General features: G+C 33.8%; 7 protein-coding genes across 7 annotated transcripts; 2 read left to right on the top strand and 5 right to left on the bottom strand.

Annotated features, from left to right (window-relative positions):
• Positions 1-63: 63 nt before the first annotated feature.
• BX664DRAFT_332628 (PGAP1-like protein-domain-containing protein) lies at positions 64-3938 on the bottom strand. The gene is made up of 8 exons (XM_051545360.1): positions 3895-3938; positions 3363-3770; positions 3147-3294; positions 2375-3079; positions 1838-2281; positions 1211-1726; positions 644-1113; positions 64-575 (listed from the first exon to the last, which is right to left on the bottom strand). The coding sequence occupies exons 2-8, from the start codon at positions 3702-3704 to the stop codon at positions 72-74; spliced, it is 3129 nt and encodes a 1042-aa protein (XP_051400124.1). The 5' UTR covers positions 3705-3770; positions 3895-3938; the 3' UTR covers positions 64-71.
• An 844-nt stretch (positions 3939-4782) lies between these two features.
• Positions 4783-5593, top strand: BX664DRAFT_358846 (NADH-ubiquinone reductase complex 1 MLRQ subunit-domain-containing protein; the record flags this gene model as incomplete). Its single annotated transcript, XM_051548061.1, has 5 exons — positions 4783-4970; positions 5044-5051; positions 5164-5255; positions 5342-5395; positions 5555-5593. Exons 1-5 carry the CDS (start codon positions 4882-4884, stop codon positions 5591-5593), a joined length of 282 nt encoding a protein of 93 aa, XP_051400123.1. The 5' UTR covers positions 4783-4881.
• A 589-nt stretch (positions 5594-6182) lies between these two features.
• BX664DRAFT_264277 (Metallo-dependent phosphatase-like protein) lies at positions 6183-8083 on the bottom strand (the record flags this gene model as incomplete). The annotated part of the gene is made up of 7 exons (XM_051540809.1): positions 6183-6420; positions 6512-6635; positions 6825-7003; positions 7066-7385; positions 7598-7705; positions 7781-7858; positions 7940-8083. Coding segments are annotated over 7 exons (1191 nt in total), but the record flags the coding sequence as incomplete, so codon positions are not given.
• Positions 8084-8828: 745 nt separating this feature from the next.
• Positions 8829-12101, bottom strand: BX664DRAFT_332617 (fungal-specific transcription factor domain-containing protein). Its single transcript, XM_051545359.1, has 5 exons — positions 11871-12101; positions 11731-11798; positions 11627-11652; positions 11583-11588; positions 8829-11339 (listed from the first exon to the last, which is right to left on the bottom strand). Exons 1-5 carry the CDS (start codon positions 11899-11901, stop codon positions 9050-9052), a joined length of 2421 nt encoding a protein of 806 aa, XP_051400121.1. The 5' UTR covers positions 11902-12101; the 3' UTR covers positions 8829-9049.
• BX664DRAFT_332613 (uncharacterized protein) lies at positions 12088-13491 on the bottom strand. The gene is made up of 3 exons (XM_051545358.1): positions 12875-13491; positions 12470-12746; positions 12088-12401 (listed from the first exon to the last, which is right to left on the bottom strand). Exons 1-3 carry the CDS (start codon positions 13429-13431, stop codon positions 12285-12287), a joined length of 951 nt encoding a protein of 316 aa, XP_051400120.1. The 5' UTR covers positions 13432-13491; the 3' UTR covers positions 12088-12284.
• A 653-nt stretch (positions 13492-14144) lies between these two features.
• BX664DRAFT_332610 (ribosomal protein L13e) lies at positions 14145-15554 on the top strand. The gene is made up of 4 exons (XM_051545357.1): positions 14145-14315; positions 14632-14880; positions 14962-15135; positions 15201-15554. Exons 2-4 carry the CDS (start codon positions 14635-14637, stop codon positions 15414-15416), a joined length of 636 nt encoding a protein of 211 aa, XP_051400119.1. The 5' UTR covers positions 14145-14315; positions 14632-14634; the 3' UTR covers positions 15417-15554.
• Positions 15555-15836: 282 nt separating this feature from the next.
• Positions 15837-18643, bottom strand: BX664DRAFT_332608 (gamma-glutamyltranspeptidase). The gene is made up of 13 exons (XM_051545356.1): positions 18550-18643; positions 18418-18475; positions 18324-18342; positions 18224-18244; positions 18028-18118; positions 17764-17958; positions 17646-17676; positions 17460-17578; positions 16984-17383; positions 16790-16927; positions 16690-16713; positions 16424-16604; positions 15837-16331 (listed from the first exon to the last, which is right to left on the bottom strand). The coding sequence occupies exons 1-13, from the start codon at positions 18615-18617 to the stop codon at positions 15943-15945; spliced, it is 1734 nt and encodes a 577-aa protein (XP_051400118.1). The 5' UTR covers positions 18618-18643; the 3' UTR covers positions 15837-15942.
• Positions 18644-18933: the final 290 nt, after the last annotated feature.

Raw genomic sequence — 18933 nt, 5'->3', positions numbered from 1 at the left:
TCTAACTGGAAGTTAAAATACAAAAAAAAAAAAAAAAAAAAAAAAAAAAAAAAAAAAGAAAAGGTCTAGAATCATGAGGGTCGTCGACGTTTGTTGGTAGTAAAAAAATGAAGAAGAGTAGTAAAAGTTGAATAACTATAACGAGATGACCAAAATTGAAGGAAGAGTAACCAAAGAACCATGTTATTGGATAAAAAGTAGATAGAATGAGGGTATTTCACACCGTATAAAAAAGCATAAACAATGATCCCATACATCAATCCATATGTTGTCCAAGCCATCCATCGTCCACTATTACCAGCATTGTTGTTATCTTGTTTATCCCCACTAGTAGGTTGGTGTCGAGGTATTATTTTCATACTAGTTGTCAACATTTCTACATGAATCAAAAAGGGAGCGATGGCAAATACATTATGGTCTGAACTAAAGGGTGTCAACCAATAAACGGATAAGTTACGAATCCATACCACAAGAATAGGAAGATTGAATGGTAATAATGTCAATAGTAATAACAAGATCGTTTGCATATAATGGTATCTATTTGTTCGCATCTGATCCAGACGACGCAAAGGTGACTATAAGCATAATCGAAGTAATAAGAGAGGAAAAGTAAGACAAAGCTGATAATAATAAATGTGCCTACCTTGCTCCGAGATAGTCGTAATGTTCTAATACAGGTGACAATGTGAACAAGGAATCCGAGAACAAAGACAAACTGATAAGGAATCACCGTAGCTACAAGGACAAATAAGATTAGAGTAACAATCACACGTCGTTGGATTCGTTGAGATTCACCGCTTATCCACGATGATGATGATGAAGTCGTCCAAGAAGGAAAAAAAATTGTAGCAGAAGAACACCATCGTAAACTTGCATCCATCACCATGGAAATACCACTGATCATTCCAATACTAACTATCAATCCCAAGGCTGGAATCCACCAAAAGAAGCCATCCATATTTCCAGTCAATATATCAGGCCAAGAGATCCAAGAAAAATAGGTTTGATGTCTATTGCATTGATAAATACTGGCCAACGAAACCAGAGCAAGAATCCATGGAAATGTGTAATGATAACAGTAGATTAAGCCTTCAGTAAAACTAGGGAAGATACCTATATATAAATATATAAAAGTGTTTCGTTTAGTTCATCTATAATCAGAATATATATATATATATATATATATATATATATATATTATGTGTATTACCAGTACGATTGTAACATTGTAATTGACCAACAAAAACCAACATAACGACAATAAAAGAGAATGTCAATAGCATCATACCATTACGAAATCCAACTCGTCCCATAGTAGCATACCAATCAATAGTGAGATCAAAACGAAGAGGTTCATCACAGAGAGGATCCATCCAAAATTGCATCAATAATCCTTCATGCCCAGTTGTTGACTTATCTGGTGTGTTGATGGAAATAGATGAAAAAGCTGCTCGTCCATGAATTGAGATATGTGTTGTCATTTCCTCTTGGTCGTTCTGATTGTCACTTTTCTTTCCTGAAGCTAAATCTACATAGAATTTTGATTCGTACATGGTGGTGATGGATTGGCGTAAAAAAGGTGAGAATCGGCGTATTCCTCCAGAGGAGCAAGGAGAACTTGTGATCTTAAGATGATACGCCAACATGGGATTTTCAATCGTTGGAATATGAACTGTGGAAAACAGAGAAGGTTGGAGAGTCACTTGTATCCCATTCCAAGCAATACCTACAATATATCATGCAAGATAAAAAAAAAAGATTGAGAGGTCTGCGCGTTTCATACTCTGTTGGATCTCTCTTTTTTTTTTTTTTTTTTTTTTTTTTTTTTTTAGTCTACCTAACATGGATTTTTTGATGACCTGAGTGTTTTGACCTATCGACATAGTACCTACCAGTAAAAAATTTTGCTTTTGTGTAGCTGAGTGTTGTTGCTGTTGATAGTAGTGATCCATAATTCCCAGATAATCATAGCCAATTGTCTCATTCATAGAAATACTTGCAAAACCAAATTCATTGCCAGAGAATGGATATGTATCACGATCATTTGAAGATGGTACAGGTACAAGAATATCCACAGACCGACATCCAATCATCCTATTTTGTTCATGACGACAAAGTAATAATCCATATCTTTCCATTTGATCAGTCAATAAAGTCAAAGCATCAAAAGTTGAATGGATAGGTACCAATGCCATTCGTGGGAGAGTAGTTGAGTCGATATTCAAGTAATCGTTACGATCCAATAGAGTGCATTTGTCCAATGACATAAATGTCCAATTACCTATATACCACAAGTAAAAAAAAAAAAAAAATAAACAAAAAAAAATAATTTTCTTCTCTTTTTTTTTTTTTTTTTTTTTTTTTTTTGGTTTACCCAAATGCAAATCTGAACCATCACCTCGTCTATCTTCAAGTCCACTCAAAAAGGCACGTTGCATAATTGACATTCTATCCACTAAAGGTTTTGTTTGAGATCCGCGTCGAGTATCAATGATGTCTAATACACTTTTTGCCAATATCTTTTCGAGTTGATGACAGGCCAAGATTTCGTTATGATCCGCAGCTGACCATACATGAGGAATAGCCGTAGAAAAAACAGTGAATCCATGTGTTGAAGGAATCAAATCACCTACATTGGTTGAGTCAGAACAAATAGTGTTGTCGAGCGTACCGCCAGCAATGGAGATTAACATCACATCTTGGAGTGAGAATTTGTATTGTTGAGAAGAATCATATCCATGACGCCAATAAGCATCAATTCTGTCATAAATAGCCGAAATTTGCCAATCAAACGGAGCAGGCGGAAGTAGGTGAGGAGTGGAAAGGGTGATGACATTATGAATAGAGCCAGGCTGATAGTTTGGTAATGTAAATGTTGTTCGAGCTACAATGCCGCCCATGGAATGACCAATAAGAATAATGGAGGACGGATCGGGTTGGTTATTCAACTTTCTATCATTGTCATGTCTTCTAGTTTGTGGGTATAGTTTTAGTATAAAATCAATGGCATCGTTGATATATTCAGCTTGTTCCAATAAGGATTGACCATGAAGAGCAGAGAATTCTTCATGAAAATCAACTATTTTTTTTTAAAGAAAAAGAAATTGATGTCAATGGTTTCCTTCATTCAAATTCAATCTATTTACCTGTAAACACATCCAAATTGGCAGCACCATTATGTGATAAAGATCCTTTTCGTTGATAATATTGATAGGCAGCTTCAGCAGCGATTGTTCGTACTTGTTTATAACTACCAGCATGCCCAGGTATAAAGAGTACTGGTGTTCCTGTTACCTTTGATAGATAAAAGAAGGTTTTTTTTTTGTTTAGTCATAAAGGAATCCAAGTTGTTTTATTCTTACTTCATCAGATATATCTACATCTAGTTCTCGATACAAGTAAAGGCCATATTTTCCAGCGAAGCGTGTCTTTTCACTATCAAAGTCGGTCTGTTTCACATATCTTGGTCTCATGTATGGGACTTGGCAACCTTTGGCATCATGTTGTTCATGTAAAAAGGAATCCACCATAAAGACAATAGTGACAAGTGAAAATAAAAAAGACAATAAGAGATAAATACGTGTTGTTAGAGTAAAAGTATATTTGTTAGGTAATTTTCTTGCTTCATAAATGGAAGAAGGGGAACCTGGTGATGATGGCCAAGTGTTGTTGTTGACGAGTAATTCCATTGTTGAAGGATTCATTCATTTATGGTTTTGACCTGATGAGTATGGTGATATATATACATGTATGATCATATATATGTGTGTCTACAAAATATGGTAAGATCATGAGAAAAAGGGAGAAAGAAAAGAGATAAAAGAGAAGTCAATGAAAAAAGAAGTTGTTGCTGGAATTTAAATCAATATCCTTAAACGGTTTGATTTTTTTTACCTAGCAAAGTTCATTACTGTTGACAACGAGAAAATAAAAAAAGCAACTAAAGAAAGAGAATACAATAACATGGTGATTGAAAAAGATCCAGGGTTTTCACATGGTACAGCCACATATTTAAAATTCAAGAACCATAGAACCCAAGTTGGGAGAAAACGATGGAGGGAAAATTTTCCCATTGGCTAAAAGGACGTTTTTAAGATCCAATCAAGCTAGAAAATTTTCAATTTTGGTGCTAAAAAAGATGGTATCTTTTTTTTTTTTTTTTTGTTTTTGTTTTTGTTTTTGATTTTCTACCTTTTTTTCCTTTTTCTTCCTTTTCTTTTATTTTTTTTTTCTAAATAATTTTATTTTCATGTCATCCTATTTCTCTAAACCATCATCATCAATATCATCAACACCAAGTATAACATCGAGTCCTACTTATATGGATAATGTTATGTCAAGGTTTGGACATCATTTATCACCGTATCAACGTACACATATTAATACAAAGATAACACCTCAACTTCAAAATACGCCATCTGGATCCCAACAATTACTTTGTATTCATCAACAACAACAACAGCAACAACAACAACAAAGACAAAAACAAGAAGAAGCAAATGATGATAAACTATTTCAAAAAAAAGGATGAATTTTACCATTGACCTTGTCATCATCAATATCATCATCGCAGCACCATCCACTATTCAACTTCCGACAGTAAAAAAAAAAAGATAGAATATAGAATTGTTAGTGCTTATACCCCTAAAAGCATGGGAAATAAAAGATGTCTTAGCGACTTCACACGCTTATTTAAAACTTTGTGTTTTCTTTTTGTTTTAAGGGGCACGGTTTATGCTGTTGTGAGAGAGAAAGAGAGGGGAAGTTCACATGACTAGCTGCGTATATAAATGGAAATTTTTTTTTCTTTCTCCCTTTTTCACTCTTTTTCTTTTATTTTTTTTTATTTATTTTCCTGATTATAAAATCATCATCATTATTATGTCTTCTTTTGCTGCCTTTGTACGTGCCAATCCTGCTTTAGGTCCTCTCTTTGTATTTGCTGGTGGTGGTTGCGTTGCTGCTGTTTCGTAAGTGAATTCATTTTCATCAAAACGGGAATATACTAGGTATTCATTCCATTTTTTTTTTTTTTAATTATAGGTATCCTCGTAAGTATTTTTCTTCCTCTCTCGATTGTTAGTCATGTGCTGATGAGGATGGATGATGATTGTATGGTGATGACTAAAAATAGTCTTTTTTTTTTCCTCATCTCTACTTTAGTTTACCTTTTACGTACTCATCCTGAAATCCATGTTGACCGCAAGAACAATCCTTATCCTTGGCAACGTGTTCAACAACATGAAAACATCAAGGTAAAAGAAGGGAAAAAACAAACGAATATATTTCCTACGCGTCCACGTATTCCAGTTTACTAAAATATTCCTTTTTTTTTTGGTAGTTCATCAATGTCAATCCGGAGTTCTATGATAGTCGAAGGGACTTGAATAAAAAAGTATATTGATACAGTAGTTTAATTTAAGTGATGGTTAGGCAATTATGGATGATGATCAATAAAACTTACATTTTGTATATACAACATCATTTTATTATGTCATTAAAGTTGGACTTGAAAAAGAAAGTTGTGTGGGAACGTCTTTTTTTTTTTTTTTAGCCATTTGTTATACAACGTAGTACTTTCACTTTATATTAGATTACAGCATTTATATTTAGATTGTGTTAGAAACTCTTTAAAAATAATGTCTCTTTCTTCATAAAGGTCCCTTGTTCTCTCCGATTCATGCACCTCTTGTATGAATATGGAGTCAGTCCAGTATGCAGCAAGTAAGACTGACTCTCGACCTCGGGATTTCAACTTGATCAAAGTAAATGAACTGTAATCATCGTCATCCACTAATATAGTGGATGATTTTTTTTTATTGGTAGTTAGTGCTAATTCTAGTAGTTTCGTAATTATTGTTTTTCTACCCATTATAATCATATGAATACATTAATTGAATCAGTTCTTGATAAAAATAATCCGGCATCATCATCATGGATTGAGTCCTTTGAATAACGAAAAAAAAAGAAGAGAATGACTATAATTGCCATTATCATCATCACTACAATTATAAAAAGGGAAGGTATACAAAATGCCATTTTCAGAGATAATCAACATTTCTTTCTTTCTTTTTTTTTATTATTCAAATGTATAAAAACAGTACTATATAAAAACTGAAAATATGTTTTCAACAAACAAACTGATACAAAATAAATAAAGTAAGAGAGGGGGGAATACGTGATTAATCGTCTTCAGGTGGAGGAGGTAAAGGATTCTTGACCCGAGTGAACTCTTCAAAAGCTTGAGGATTGGCAGCTAGAGATTCCAAAATATGAGTCATACCAGCGGCATCGAATCGTTCCACGCCATACAGTTGAGCAGCATCATATTCCAACTTGAATGTTAGTACACCTTTGGAATTGGCTTCTTGAATATCAGCATAATATTGTTTGTAAGTCAAAATTGTGCCAATAGGCGCCCTATAGATTAATAACAGTAATAATAATAATAAAGAATAATTTGATTAGAACCACTATAAGATTTTTTTTTTTTTTTTTTTTTTTTTTTTACCTTTCACCTGTTGTTTCATATTCATAAACCCGAATCCCTGGATTGTTGAGAGGAATGACAGATGGAGCGTTGAACAAAACACCAAGTGCTTGTGGTGTGGGTGATGTGATGTTGCATGGTTTACCTAGAAGGGCCACATGTCCATAGGGTGGGTTGAGTTGGGAGGTGGTCAGTGTTTGATGTTTGTGTCCACGTTTGTCTAAACCTCCTTTGTCATCATTATCTTGATTATTGTCATCATTGGTGTCTTTTTCTTCCTTCTTATCCTTGTCATCTTGATCTTCGTTCTTATCTTTGTCGTCATCTACTACACCATCAAATTGATCCAAACCAGGGCCTTTGACCACCGCTGTCAAGACATCATTATTGAAATGCCCAGCAAAGTGACCCAAAATCACGTCAGCATAATCACCTAAAAGTTGATAGTATCTATTGTAACAGGCTGCTTTGTAAAATACACGATCACGTTTACTGTTGGGAGGTACATGAGCTCTATCCAAAAAAAAAATCAGTATATTATTATTATTATTATTATTATTTTTTTTTTCATTTACGAGATATAGACTTTGATCTGTTGACCACGAGCGTTGTCCAATTGAGACTTAAGCCAACCCATATGGTTGTAACCAGGACTATCTTCAACATCACAATCGATTTTGTTTAGTTTATTCTTGGCACTAAATAACATGGTGTTTGTATTGAGGACACGTAATCTACCAGGAATTAGATCTTGAGCATAATATCCACCATGATAAAAGTCTTGTTCAATATTCAAGTTCAAAGGCGACCATACTTTTTGTATAGCTTCGTAAGCAGGATCATCAGCCGAACAATCATTGTTTTTTTCAACATCATTGTTACCGATAACGGGAACCTAAGCAAGGAAAAAAAAAAAAAAAAGAAAAAAGAAAAAAAAAGAAAAAAGAAAAAAAAAAGAAAAAAGAAAAAAAAAAGAAAAAAGAAAAAAAAAAGAAAAAAGAAAAAAAAAAGAAAAAAGAAAAAAAAAAGACAATGGTAAGAAGATATATCGTTTGCGGAGTATGACTTTTTCAATGTTATATGAATCATGCTAAAGAAGACACTTACCACCTTTGTAGTAGATGTATCAAACGTCTCCATAAAGTGACGAACAATGATGTTTTGTGTTTCAAGAGCTTCATCATAATCACGAGGGATTTCTTTCTTGTCTCGATTCTTTAAGGATGATAGAATGTTATGTTAATAAAAAGGTTTATGTAATATATATTTATCTATATATTTTTATCATACATGTCTTGCAGAATCGCCAGTATAAATCACAAAATCATTCTTTGGTAATGTTTTCAAAAACTTGAATACTTCTTCCACCTGGATATATATATATAAAAAAGAGGAAGGATAAATCATCATTTATCTTTGCCATTTGAAGAAGATATATAGATACTTTACCAAAGCGGGAGGCGAGTCGCAACTTGAACTTAATGCCCCAAATGGTCCTACATCACCTAGACTTTCTTTACGATGACAAAAAGCTGATGTATCTGAACCTGCTATAAAATGAGGATCCATATGAAAATCTAAAAAATAAAATAAAATAAAGTAAATCCATGGATTGATGAGGCAAAAAAAGAAAAGTACCTGTCACTTGAACAAATCGACCAGTCAAAGCACTGGTGGCGGATGAATTAGGGTCCAATGGAAGTCCATAAATCAATGGAAATAGTGTCAAACAATACACACAAAGATTGAAAAAATACATGATAGAATTATAAAAAAAAAAAAAGAAAAAAAAAAGAAAAGGAAATAAAAGAGAATAAGAAAAAAGTTGTTCTCTTTAAAAACATACTATCTGATCATCATTTTTCTGTCTACTTCTTTCTTTCTCCCTTTCTCTCTCCCCCTTTCCAGAGTTCGTTTATATCACTGGTTTTTCTCCGCAATTTTTTTTTTTTTTTGCCCATCGATCCTTAAAAGATCATCATTATTGAGCATTGTTCCAAATGTCGTCCCCCTTACATTAGGTCATCAAGCCAATCCAAATCATCAAATTATGCAACGTGGTTTTCCATTTGCTTTTTTCTTTGGATGTGATTTTTGTTCTGCAATGAGGCAAATATTACATTATTGTTTAAGAAATCCAAAGCATATATACATATAACAGATTGTAAAAGGAAAAAAAAAAAGAGATACAGCTTTCCCTCCAAATGTTTTTTTCCCCCCTTTCTCTTACCTCCTATTTCTCCCCCTCCTTTTTTTTTTTATTTGTTAGGAAGAAAAACCTTCTTTGCTTTACCAATCTAAAAAAAAAAAAAAAAAAGAATTCGTGATATAACACAAACAGGTTGATGAAAGGATGATCTTTATTGTGTTTTTGTAAAAATAGAGTGGTGAGTATGATGGTGAATGATGGGATGCTACAATAGTAATAACAGTAATAATAAGGATGGTAATAATAATAATATTAGTAATATAAAAAAAAAAGGTGAAATGAATCTAAACTAAAATGATACTATAATAATAATAAAATAATGTACAATGAGAGTGAGAAAACAAAATGATTTAATATATCAGAGATTTCGCCCATTCATCATCCACAGAAATAAGTTCAAACGTATAATCTGCCGGTTCAATACTTTTGATTGGTCCATCACCTGTTGGAATAGTCATACTCATATGTTGTTGTGATGTTTGTTGTTGATAATTCGTCACAGGAGGTCCAACAGCTCCCACTGCCGCTGCCGCTGCTGCCGCTGCTGCTTCTGCTGCTTGAGATGAAAATGCAAATAGATTTGTCCCTGGTCGAATAGTCGCATTACCTGCAGATGGTGATGATGATGCTGTCGATGTGGATGATGAGGATGAAACTACTGGGTATAATTTTTGTCGTTGTTGTTGTTCTTCCAAGAGAATCGTATTATTTTCTGTATGATTGGATGGTGGAGGAGAGGGTGTAGTGAATGGTGTTGGAAATGCTGCACGACGATGTTGATGGTGATGATGATGATGTTGTAATGTCGTTAATGTTTTGGCCATAAGTTGTGCTTCGTATATGTCCTGTGTTCCTAACATACGTTGCATCATTTTATCTTGTTCCAAAGTGGATTGCTTCTTATGGTCATCGTTAATAGTTGTATGATTGCCAGTAGGTGGTATTGAGTTGATGTGATATAAACCGTTCATTGCATATGAAAAGGCAGGAGATAATGATGGTGTTGTTGATGATGATGGATCGTTTGATGGTCGTAAGAAAGTATCAATCAGTCCTACAAATTGTCGTACGTCGCGCATAGGTATCTTGTCCACTAATCCACGAATGGTTTCCAAAGTCAATCTGAATTGTTGTTTGGCATCCTTTGCTACCTCCAATCTTGCATGATCGACATCACTAGCATGCACCAAAGCGGCAAAAATCCCAGAAAAGCCAGAGATTGCAGAAGTATACATCAAATGAGGGTATTGTACCGTGAGAGTAACAATACGAGTGATTGTATTGGCCAAAGATCGACGTCGTTCACAATATTGTAATTGTTCCATCTGAAACCGACAACACAATACCAAAGACAGTTCTAAATCATAAGAGAGTAGATGTAAGTTGGTAACAATGAACGATGTAGGAAGTCGTAAACCGTCTGATGGATGCCATTGAAATTCTTCAGGTAAAAGTGATCGCCATTGCATCAATTGATCCAAAAAGTAGAGTACTTGAGCTTCTTCTTTTGTTGTCCAATCTCCATCGCTTGTTCTATTTTCGTAGGTAAAGAATGAAAGAACTTTTTCCACTAACATCATCAGTCGACATAGCTGAGCAAATCCATCCAAAATGTTACGTTCTTGTTGATCATCTTCTGGTAATGGTGTCGGTAAGTCCAATGTAATATCTTGAGATCGTAACATCCAAGGTCGTTCCATAGTACAACTTTCCAACTTGTCCATGACATAACATGTCCAAAGTACCCGTTTGCGTAGTTCAATATCGAACTGTGACATTTGACTACTGTAATGAGAAGTATGTAATCCTAATTCCAAACACATGCGAATAGCCATACCACTATACATCCAAGCTCGACTTGTTCGTCCTGGTCGTCGTTGTCCATTATGTTGAATTTGATATTGAGTATTATCTTCATAAGATACCATATATAATAGAGCGATCACTGTACTAATCCTAGGTTCATCCAAAAATCCATCCAATAATTGTCTTGCTCGTTGATAAAACATGTCGCTATCAATATTGAGTGATGGTAAAGAAGTTGATGACGGTGGCATACCAAGTGGTGGAGGTGGTTGTTGATGTTGATAAGCCGAGGCGTGAGCATAAATCATATTGAGTAAAAGTGGGGTAATCAAAGGACCTTTTGTATGCAATTGATCATAAAACATGCCTTTTGACATGGTTGGTAATAAAGTATGACAATGAGTAAAGAAGGTTTGAATCAGTTGTTCTTGTACAGCCCTAGATGGCATTTCCAATGATGCAGAGAAATGTCGAGGTAAAGGTGGTTCAGTTGTCCATCGTACAAAGTCACCATAATTTCGCCATGGAGTTAATGTTTCTTGTTTCAATTGAGAAGTATCTTGATGCAAAGTTAATTGAACTAATCCTTGTGTTAATTGTTCCATCATCTTATCGGATCTAGTAACCAAAGTATTGTAATTGACGTTTGTTGGATATGTACAAGATTGTTCATGATGATCTATTTGAAATAATTGATCTTGTTCGATGATTGTTGTCGATTCAGTTAATCCATTATTGTCATTATTAGTGGTTTGTTGATAAGTATCATCAGGATCCAATTTGATGTAAGTAGCATCCGTATTCTTCATGTACATGCATTTTCTACGTCGAGCTAAAAAAGGAGAAGAAATATATGATATATTTTAATATTTAAGGTTTTTTTTTTTTAACTCTGTTTTTGTCTTACCTTTGCACTAATAGGCCAAATAAAGAGAGAGAGAGAGAGATAACAAAGAGACAAAAAAAAAAAGTAGTAAAAAAAAAAAAAAAAAAAAAACAGGTCAAAGCACAAAGAGATCAATGCATAAAAAAAAAAAAAAAGGAGTTAGCACCTGACATGCCGTGATTGTAACCCATTTGCACAGTAACTAAAAAGTCCAAATATCAATACTATACATACCTGCATACATGGTTGTTTCCCATCACACTATTATAAAGAAAAAAAGAAAAGATAAAATAAAAAAGAGTTTAGTTTTTTTTTCTTAAAAAAAGAGAAAAGATGTACCTTGATTTTCTTCATACGACAAGGATGACATGCTCTGCCTACTTTAAGCCGTTTGTGTCTATTGTCATCTAATATATAAAAAAAAACGTTCCTTAGTTCCTATAATAGTACAATTATAAGAGTTGTAGATGATAGCTTACCACGTAACGGCAAGTCAAGAGTGGCAAACATAACGGATGAGAAGTTGAGGTAAATGTGAGAAACCTAAGAAGGTTAGTTTTCGACAAAACAATAAAGAGGAAAAGGGACAAAGATAAGTGAAAGAACGACAAAAAGGGAGGAGGTGAAAAAAAAAGTTAAAAAGTCCAAAAAAAGAATGAGTGAAGAAAAAGAAAAAAAAATTGGGATTTTTTTGTTTTTTTTTTTTTTTTGTAGTCAGAGATAAATCAGCCAACCACAAAGCCGATGAGTCTTCCAGCCCAATAATATCGATGATTGGGCAACTTGGGGTTGTAGCTTTCTTTTTTTTTTCGATTGGGGTTGTTTTAAAAAAACGGATGAATGAATTTATTGATCAACTATAATAATATACAAAAAAAAAAAAGGAACTATTTCTAAACTTCTACTATATGTTGTACTTTGCCACATTCTGGAAGATGTTCGCCACGATACTTGATTATATATTCCCCTGTTTCTTGACAATAAGTAGACGTTTTATTGACAGGACAACCCTATAAATGATGAAAATGAGTGTCACTATTTATATATTTTATAATGATCATTTTTTTTTTTTTTTTACCTTTGTACTATTCGAACATTTAAAATAAACACTTTTATTGCCCGTTTTTTTCTGGATAGTATTGCCGTTATTTCTCCAAAAATGGCCATCAAGGTAAGGATATTCTCGTGTTTCAACTAATTTAGTAATCGCTTGCATTTCTCTTCTTTTTCTAGGCTTTTGTTGTTGTTGTTGTTGTTGTTGTTGTATTGTATCCTTGTCATTGTTGTTATTATAAAACTCGGGTATTGGACAAGGTGGAGACATGGATTCATGGGTATCAATGCTATCTGGTAAACTGCCAAGAAATAACGGGAAAAAGAGGGGTGAGTGTTAGCGGAGTTCAATAGACAAGATTCAAGATCGTTTGATCGTAAGGTTTTACTAATACAACTTTTTTTTTTTTTTTTTTTTTTTAATAGATACCTAGTTGCCATTTGTTGTAAAAAGATGACTTCATCCAAATCCTCGGAAGTTCCTGTACTACTAAATAAGGAAGAATCTCTTCTTTTCATAAAAGAAGAAGGTAATTGTTGATGATGATCGGATGATGATGATGATGATGATTGTGTTTGTGGTGATGATGATGATGATGCTGATGATGCTGATGATGATGATAATAAAGAAGCAGTTGTAAATGATGCTTGTTGTTGGTTAAATTGATGTTGATGTTGTAATAACATTAAATCCAATTCTTTTGCCTTTAATCGAGCTTCTTCGGTACGTCGTCTATCTTCTTGAAGTTTGCTTTCCAGGATAAGTTGTAAAAGATCAGGTTGTGATCGATAATGAACAAGCATATCTTGAAGATCAAAAGAAGGTGGTGTCCAAGATGTAGGATTAGGATTAACCGATTGTTGTTGTTGTTGTTGTTGATGTTCAGTACCTTTTAAAAGAGAGTCCTCTTTATTTAAAAAAGTAATATGATCAGGCTGATATAATGGTACTTTAGTGAAATCAGGTTCAGATTGACAAAAATCCATGATGATAAATAAACAAGAATAATAAAAAAAAAGAAAAAAAAAAACTGGGGTAAAAAAAAAAATAAAATAATAAAAAAAAAAAAAAGGAGAAAAGAAAAAAAAAAAAAAGAATGAAGAAAGATTTGTTGAGCTGATAAGGCAGATGAAAAAAAATAGACCGGTACTGGGATCAAATTAGACATGCAGCCAATGAAAATCCTTCAAATTCTTAGTTATCAATCGTTTTATCAATGAAAATGACCAATTTGGTAAAACGTAATCACGTACATTAGGAGATCTTAGAAAGGAAACGGTGAGAAACGAAATGTAAGAAAATCTCTTTCTTTTTATTATTATTATTATTTAGGTGGCACTAAACCAGTACCATGGGGAAAATCCATAAAGAAAAGAAAAAAGAAAATCTGACATGTTACCCAATCTTTCCCGCTACTTCCTATATATGTCCTATTGAGTAGGGTCCTTCCTTTTATTGATTGTCTTTTTTTCTTTTTTTTTTTTTTTTTCTTGTTTTATTCATCATCTGATTCTTTTTTTTTATTTATTTATTTCCAAAAGTTATTTCATTTCAATACAAAAAAAAATCATCAAACAATTTTTATTCAACCAACTCGGCAATATTCCTCGGTACAGTTGCCTTTTTGCTTTTGCAAGTGAAAAAAATTGGATGAATTCAAAGGCCGTCTCATTTTCCAATGATCATCAACCCAAGCCTCTTTTTTTTTTTTTTTTAACCTTCGGGTCGCAATTTCTTGGTCAAAAAAAAAGAGTGAGGGAGGGGAGGGAGGAAAAGAGTAGGAGTTTTTTTTTTCTTAAAATCAATTTGGGAATTAGGTGCCATTGGTGTTCTTTCTCTTTTTTTCCCTATACTTTAGTGGTCATCATCCGTACGTATCTACTATAATATCAACATGATCACCATCATATGCACATTGAAAAGGAACGAAATAAATGACAACATAAAATAATTTTAAAAGAAAGGAATAAACAAATGGATGGATGGATGGATGGATGAATGGAAAGGATACGAATTAACGACAAAAATTGAAAATAAAGCTGAATTGGAAATCAACAAAGTGTGCATGTGATGGTTGAACCATAAATAAACGAACAATGATAAACGAACAATAAATTTACAATATCATTAGGAAACTTACTTTTTTTTTTATTTATTTCTTATACATATATAATTCATTATTATAGAAAATGGTATTGAAGCACAACAATCAATTGCCCAACCAGCATTTCCGTAAGCAATGGCAACGCCGTGTCAAGACCTGGTTTGACCAAGCTGGTCGCAAGAAGGCCCGTAGAGTTGCTCGTGTTCAAAAGGCTACTCGTGTTGCTCCTCGTCCTGTTGATGGTCTTCTTCGTCCTGCTGTCCGCTGTCCTACTCTTCGTTATAACATGAAGTTGCGATCTGGTCGTGGTTTCACTCTCGAAGAAATCAAGGTATATATATATATATATAAAATAGATGGTCAATATAACCTATTTACCTTTTTTTTTAATATACATATATATTGAAAATAGGAAGCTGGCCTTACTCCCAAGTATGCTCGTACTGTTGGTATTGCTGTCGATCACCGTCGTCGTAACAGATCTCAAGAATCCCTTGAACTTAATGTCCAACGTTTGAAGGCTTACCAAGCTAAGCTTATTGTCTTCCCTCGTAAGGCTGGTAGCCCCAAGAAGGGTGATTCTGAAGTAAGTTAGGAAAGGATGTGTAATTAAAAAAAAAAAAAAGAGACTAACCATTTGTTTATGATTAGGCTGCTGAAGTTGCTTCTGCTGTTCAATTCAAGGGTGCTCTCTTCCCTGTTCAACAAGTTGCTGCTGCTCCTGAAGCTCGTGCCATCACTGCTGAAGAAAAGTCCACCAATGCTTACATGAAGCTCCGTTATGCTCGCTCTGAAAAGCGTACTCTTGGTGCCCGTGAAAAGCGTGCTCGTGATAAGGCTGAAGAAGAAGCTAACAAGAAGAAATAGATTTAGTTTGATCATCACCCATTTGATATTATCCCACTTTATTAGTATAGTCTCTCTCTTTTGTCATCTTCTATCATCATTTTTTTTTATTGTGTGTTTGTTGGGAATGAAAAACAATAAAATTTGTATCCTCATATATTTATCTCGTTGTTGTTCAATGTCATCTTGTTATGCATAAATAATTGGTTTTGAGTTTCTAAACTGAAAGTGTGGAGAAATTAGTTTGGATCTTTAGAGAGTCAATACATTCCCTTCTCCATCATTCCTCGTCATTGCAACCATCATCAACCATTTATTCCTATACATTCGTCATCATGTATCATTATCATCTATTCTATATTCCATTCATGTAATCATCATTATAGAGACTGCTCATATCATTGACTTTTCAACACACAACAAAAAAGGAAATCAAAGTGATTTTTCACCATAATGGCATAATCATTTCTGCCCGTTCGTTTTATTCGAATAACCATAATAATAACAACAAAACGAAACTAAATACTAATATAAACTATTTTGCTAATCACCAACCTTCAGCATGACCATCACCCCTTGGATCCGAACCAGCCACCAAGACACGTTTGCCTGTACGTTGATCATATTTGGAACGAATGACCTGACCACGACCCATCATGGATCGAGCATGACCCACCAATTGAATACAAGTATGACCCATAGTTTCCAGTTCTTGAATAGCTTGTGTAGTGATACCATCTTCCAAATAAACAACTGATTGAGATACATCGGTGAACGAGTAGGCATTTGCATCCAGTTTCTTGTTTTTGTCTTGAGGTGCAGGAGGAGCTACACAGATACGAGGCAGATCCAAAGAATGTTGAGGGTTTTGCAGGTATCGCAGCATATTCAGAATCACTTGAACTTGACCTTGAGGTTGGGCAAAAGCACCCATCACTATGAGTTTCCCATTCACAAAAAAAAAAAAAAAAAAAAAAAAAGTTGAATCGTTTTTTGTGCATTTTGAACAATCGAGTTGATGCATTTACCTCCAAAACAGGCTTCAAATTCATGATCTCCATTATCTTGCTTCTTGGTAATCATCGATGGAATAATGGTATGGTAAGGTCGTTTGCTAGGAGCAATACAATTTGGATGATCTTCTATCAATACAAAGTTGCAACCACGGTTATGAAGAGGGAATCCACATGATTCAGGGATAATGTTTGACTACCATAAAAAAAAAAAGAAGAAGAAGAAACAGAACAAAAGTTAGAAAATAATCATCATTGAAAGAGATATTGATTGATCTTACACCAAATGCCATAAATGTTGAATTCTAAGTCAATCATAAATAAAATGATGTTTTGTTAGTAACTGCTCGATCTCTCTCTTTTTTTTTTTTTTGGACTTACGATGAAACTGCAAGCATTGCCTTCTTCATCCACTACTGAAAAGTAAACTGTGTTGCCCATTTTTTCAGGATACCCTTTTTGAATGTTTCCATTACGATGTTTCAAGTCGATCAATTTTGCTCGTTCTGCTAAATATTCCTATGATAATATGAATGAGTATAATTATTTATATCACTAGTACAAATCAACATTACCTTGCTTAACAATTCTTGAATAGGTACATGAACAACATCAGGGTCGCCAACATAGTAACGGGTATCTGCAAAAGCCAAACGTAAAGCTTCAATGACCACATGAAGATAAGCTGCCGAGTTATGTTCCAGTTGTGTAAAATCGACTGAACCATTCTTTTCTAAAGCTTCAATAATACCAAGAGCCATCAATGCAGTAATGCCTTGACCATTAGGAGGGATTTCCCATACTGTATGATCGTGATAGTCGATGGAAATGGGTTCTACTGGTTGAGATGAATGTATGGCCAAATCTTCCATTGTCAATACACCTCCACGATTTTGAACAGCATCAACAATGGCTTGACCAATATATCCTTGATAAAATTCGGCTTTCCCTTGATGAGCGAGTACTTTATACGATCTAAACAATAAATAATAATAATAATTAAAAAGATTGGTATACCATAATATAGATCCCCTTGCTTTTCATTATTTACTTTGCCAGTGTTGGAAGTGTCATAATATCACCTTCATCTGGAGCACGTAGACCATCTATAAGGTATTCTATCTGCTGCCCAGGGTTCAAGTCGATCAAATCTTGTTGTTGTGCTTTCCACTAGATAAAGTAAACATTGGAGATATTAGTCCTTAGTAGTACAAAGGATAATGAAAGGATAACTTACAAGATGAGAAGATACTTCAGCAACAGGAAAACTAATGCATAAAAGAAAAAATAAATGAATAGATGAGAATTTCACTTTTTTTTTTTTTTTTTTTTTTTTTTAGGGAAATACCCCTTACCCATTTTCAGCTAAATCAATCGCTGGCTTTAGAACAGTGGCAAGATCCAATTTTCCTGATCCAAACCATTCCACACAATCAGCCCAAGCTGCAGCAGCACCAGGAACAGTAACAGCATGAATACTTTTACTGGGTAAACCTTGACCTTCAATGCCTTCTTTTCGAATAATATCAAGTGTCAAATTGGCAGGTGTTCTATAGTATATATATATATATATATATAAAGTTTGGTCAATTTGTATGATTTAATGTATTTTATATTACCTTCCAGACCCATTGAGTCCTTTGACAGTTTTGGTTTTCGCATCATAGAAAAGACAAAAAGCATCTCCACCAATACCAGTAGAAGAAGGTTCTATCACCGTCAGATAAAAATGGACGTTGAAAAAGTGAGTCTAATTGTCTCTGTGCTATCTTTTTTCTTCTTGTTTCTTTTCCCCTCTTGATTTTTTTTCCCTACCTGTAACACCAAGTGCAGCAGCTATTTCATAAGAAAAAAAACAAAGGTGAGTTATCTCGTATACATATGTTCCATCAGGTTCTAAAAGTCATATATTTACCCACAGCCACAGCAGCATCCTATCATACAAAATAAAACTAAAATGTAAATCCAACCTTTTTTTTTCTATACAAATATATATATATATCATTTACAGCAGCGTTTCCACCTTTTTTAAGCACTTCAATACCAGCTTGAGTGGCAGAAGGTTGACTAAAAATGATATCAAGGTACCATTGGTATAGATAAATGATCAGATATAAGATAAAGAAAACAATTTAACTTACGAGCTAGATACCATGGCATGAGTACTATAAACAGCAGAACGTCTTCCAATGAAATGTAAAGGAGGCATTGTATTTATATCTATGGGAAAAGAAGAAGAGAGAGAAAGCAAGAAAAAAAAAAAAAAAAAAGGGAAACACAGAAATAAGTATATTTTAAGGTTGCTGGCCTTAAAACATGCTTTTCGTGAAGATGCATATTGACCGAGCATCGATCTTGAATCTTATTGGATAATTGCTATGACAAAACAAAAAGAAAAAGAAAATGCTTTTTTTTTTATTGAAAAACAAAAGATGCTTTTAAATAAAATAGATGAATATGGGAAAATATTATATCACAATGGATCCAAAAATAAGAAAATATATAAAAAAAAAGATACATGAAAT

Source organism: Halteromyces radiatus (assembly GCF_025201355.1).
Source record: "Halteromyces radiatus strain CBS 162.75 chromosome Unknown BX664scaffold_4, whole genome shotgun sequence".
NCBI lineage: Eukaryota > Fungi > Mucoromycota > Mucoromycetes > Mucorales > Cunninghamellaceae > Halteromyces > Halteromyces radiatus.
Note: the sequence above shows the minus strand (reverse complement) of the source record. Positions and strands in the feature narration are given on the sequence as shown.

Excerpts from the sequence above, each read along its gene's own strand:
- BX664DRAFT_332628 (XM_051545360.1), bottom strand. The coding sequence starts at position 3,704 with ATGAATCCTTCAACAATGGAATTACTCGTCAACAACAACACTTGGCCA. Across the intron at positions 2,282-2,374 it reads TGGTTCAGATTTGCATTTGG|GTAATTGGACATTTATGTCA; the intron begins GTAAACCAAAAA and ends TGTGGTATATAG. Across the intron at positions 576-643 it reads TACGACTATCTCGGAGCAAG|TCACCTTTGCGTCGTCTGGA; the intron begins GTAGGCACATTT and ends TTATGCTTATAG.
- BX664DRAFT_332617 (XM_051545359.1), bottom strand. The coding sequence starts at position 11,901 with ATGTTTGCCACTCTTGACTTGCCGTTACGTG. Across the intron at positions 11,799-11,870 it reads TCTTGACTTGCCGTTACGTG|ATGACAATAGACACAAACGG; the intron begins GTAAGCTATCAT and ends TTTATATATTAG. Across the intron at positions 11,653-11,730 it reads GTCGTATGAAGAAAATCAAG|TGTGATGGGAAACAACCATG; the intron begins GTACATCTTTTC and ends TCTTTATAATAG.
- BX664DRAFT_332613 (XM_051545358.1), bottom strand. The coding sequence starts at position 13,431 with ATGGATTTTTGTCAATCTGAACCTGATTTCACTAAAGTACCATTATAT. Across the intron at positions 12,747-12,874 it reads TTACAACAAATGGCAACTAG|TTTACCAGATAGCATTGATA; the intron begins GTATCTATTAAA and ends ATTTCTTGGCAG. Across the intron at positions 12,402-12,469 it reads AATGTTCGAATAGTACAAAG|GGTTGTCCTGTCAATAAAAC; the intron begins GTAAAAAAAAAA and ends CATCATTTATAG.
- BX664DRAFT_332610 (XM_051545357.1), top strand. The coding sequence starts at position 14,635 with ATGGTATTGAAGCACAACAATCAATTGCCCAACCAGCATTTCCGTAAG. Across the intron at positions 14,881-14,961 it reads TCACTCTCGAAGAAATCAAG|GAAGCTGGCCTTACTCCCAA; the intron begins GTATATATATAT and ends TATTGAAAATAG. Across the intron at positions 15,136-15,200 it reads CCAAGAAGGGTGATTCTGAA|GCTGCTGAAGTTGCTTCTGC; the intron begins GTAAGTTAGGAA and ends GTTTATGATTAG.
- BX664DRAFT_332608 (XM_051545356.1), bottom strand. The coding sequence starts at position 18,617 with ATGCCTCCTTTACATTTCATTGGAAGACGTTCTGCTGTTTATAGTACT. Across the intron at positions 18,476-18,549 it reads CATGCCATGGTATCTAGCTC|TCAACCTTCTGCCACTCAAG; the intron begins GTAAGTTAAATT and ends TATCATTTTTAG. Across the intron at positions 16,714-16,789 it reads GCAATGCTTGCAGTTTCATC|AATTCAACATTTATGGCATT; the intron begins GTAAGTCCAAAA and ends TGATTGACTTAG.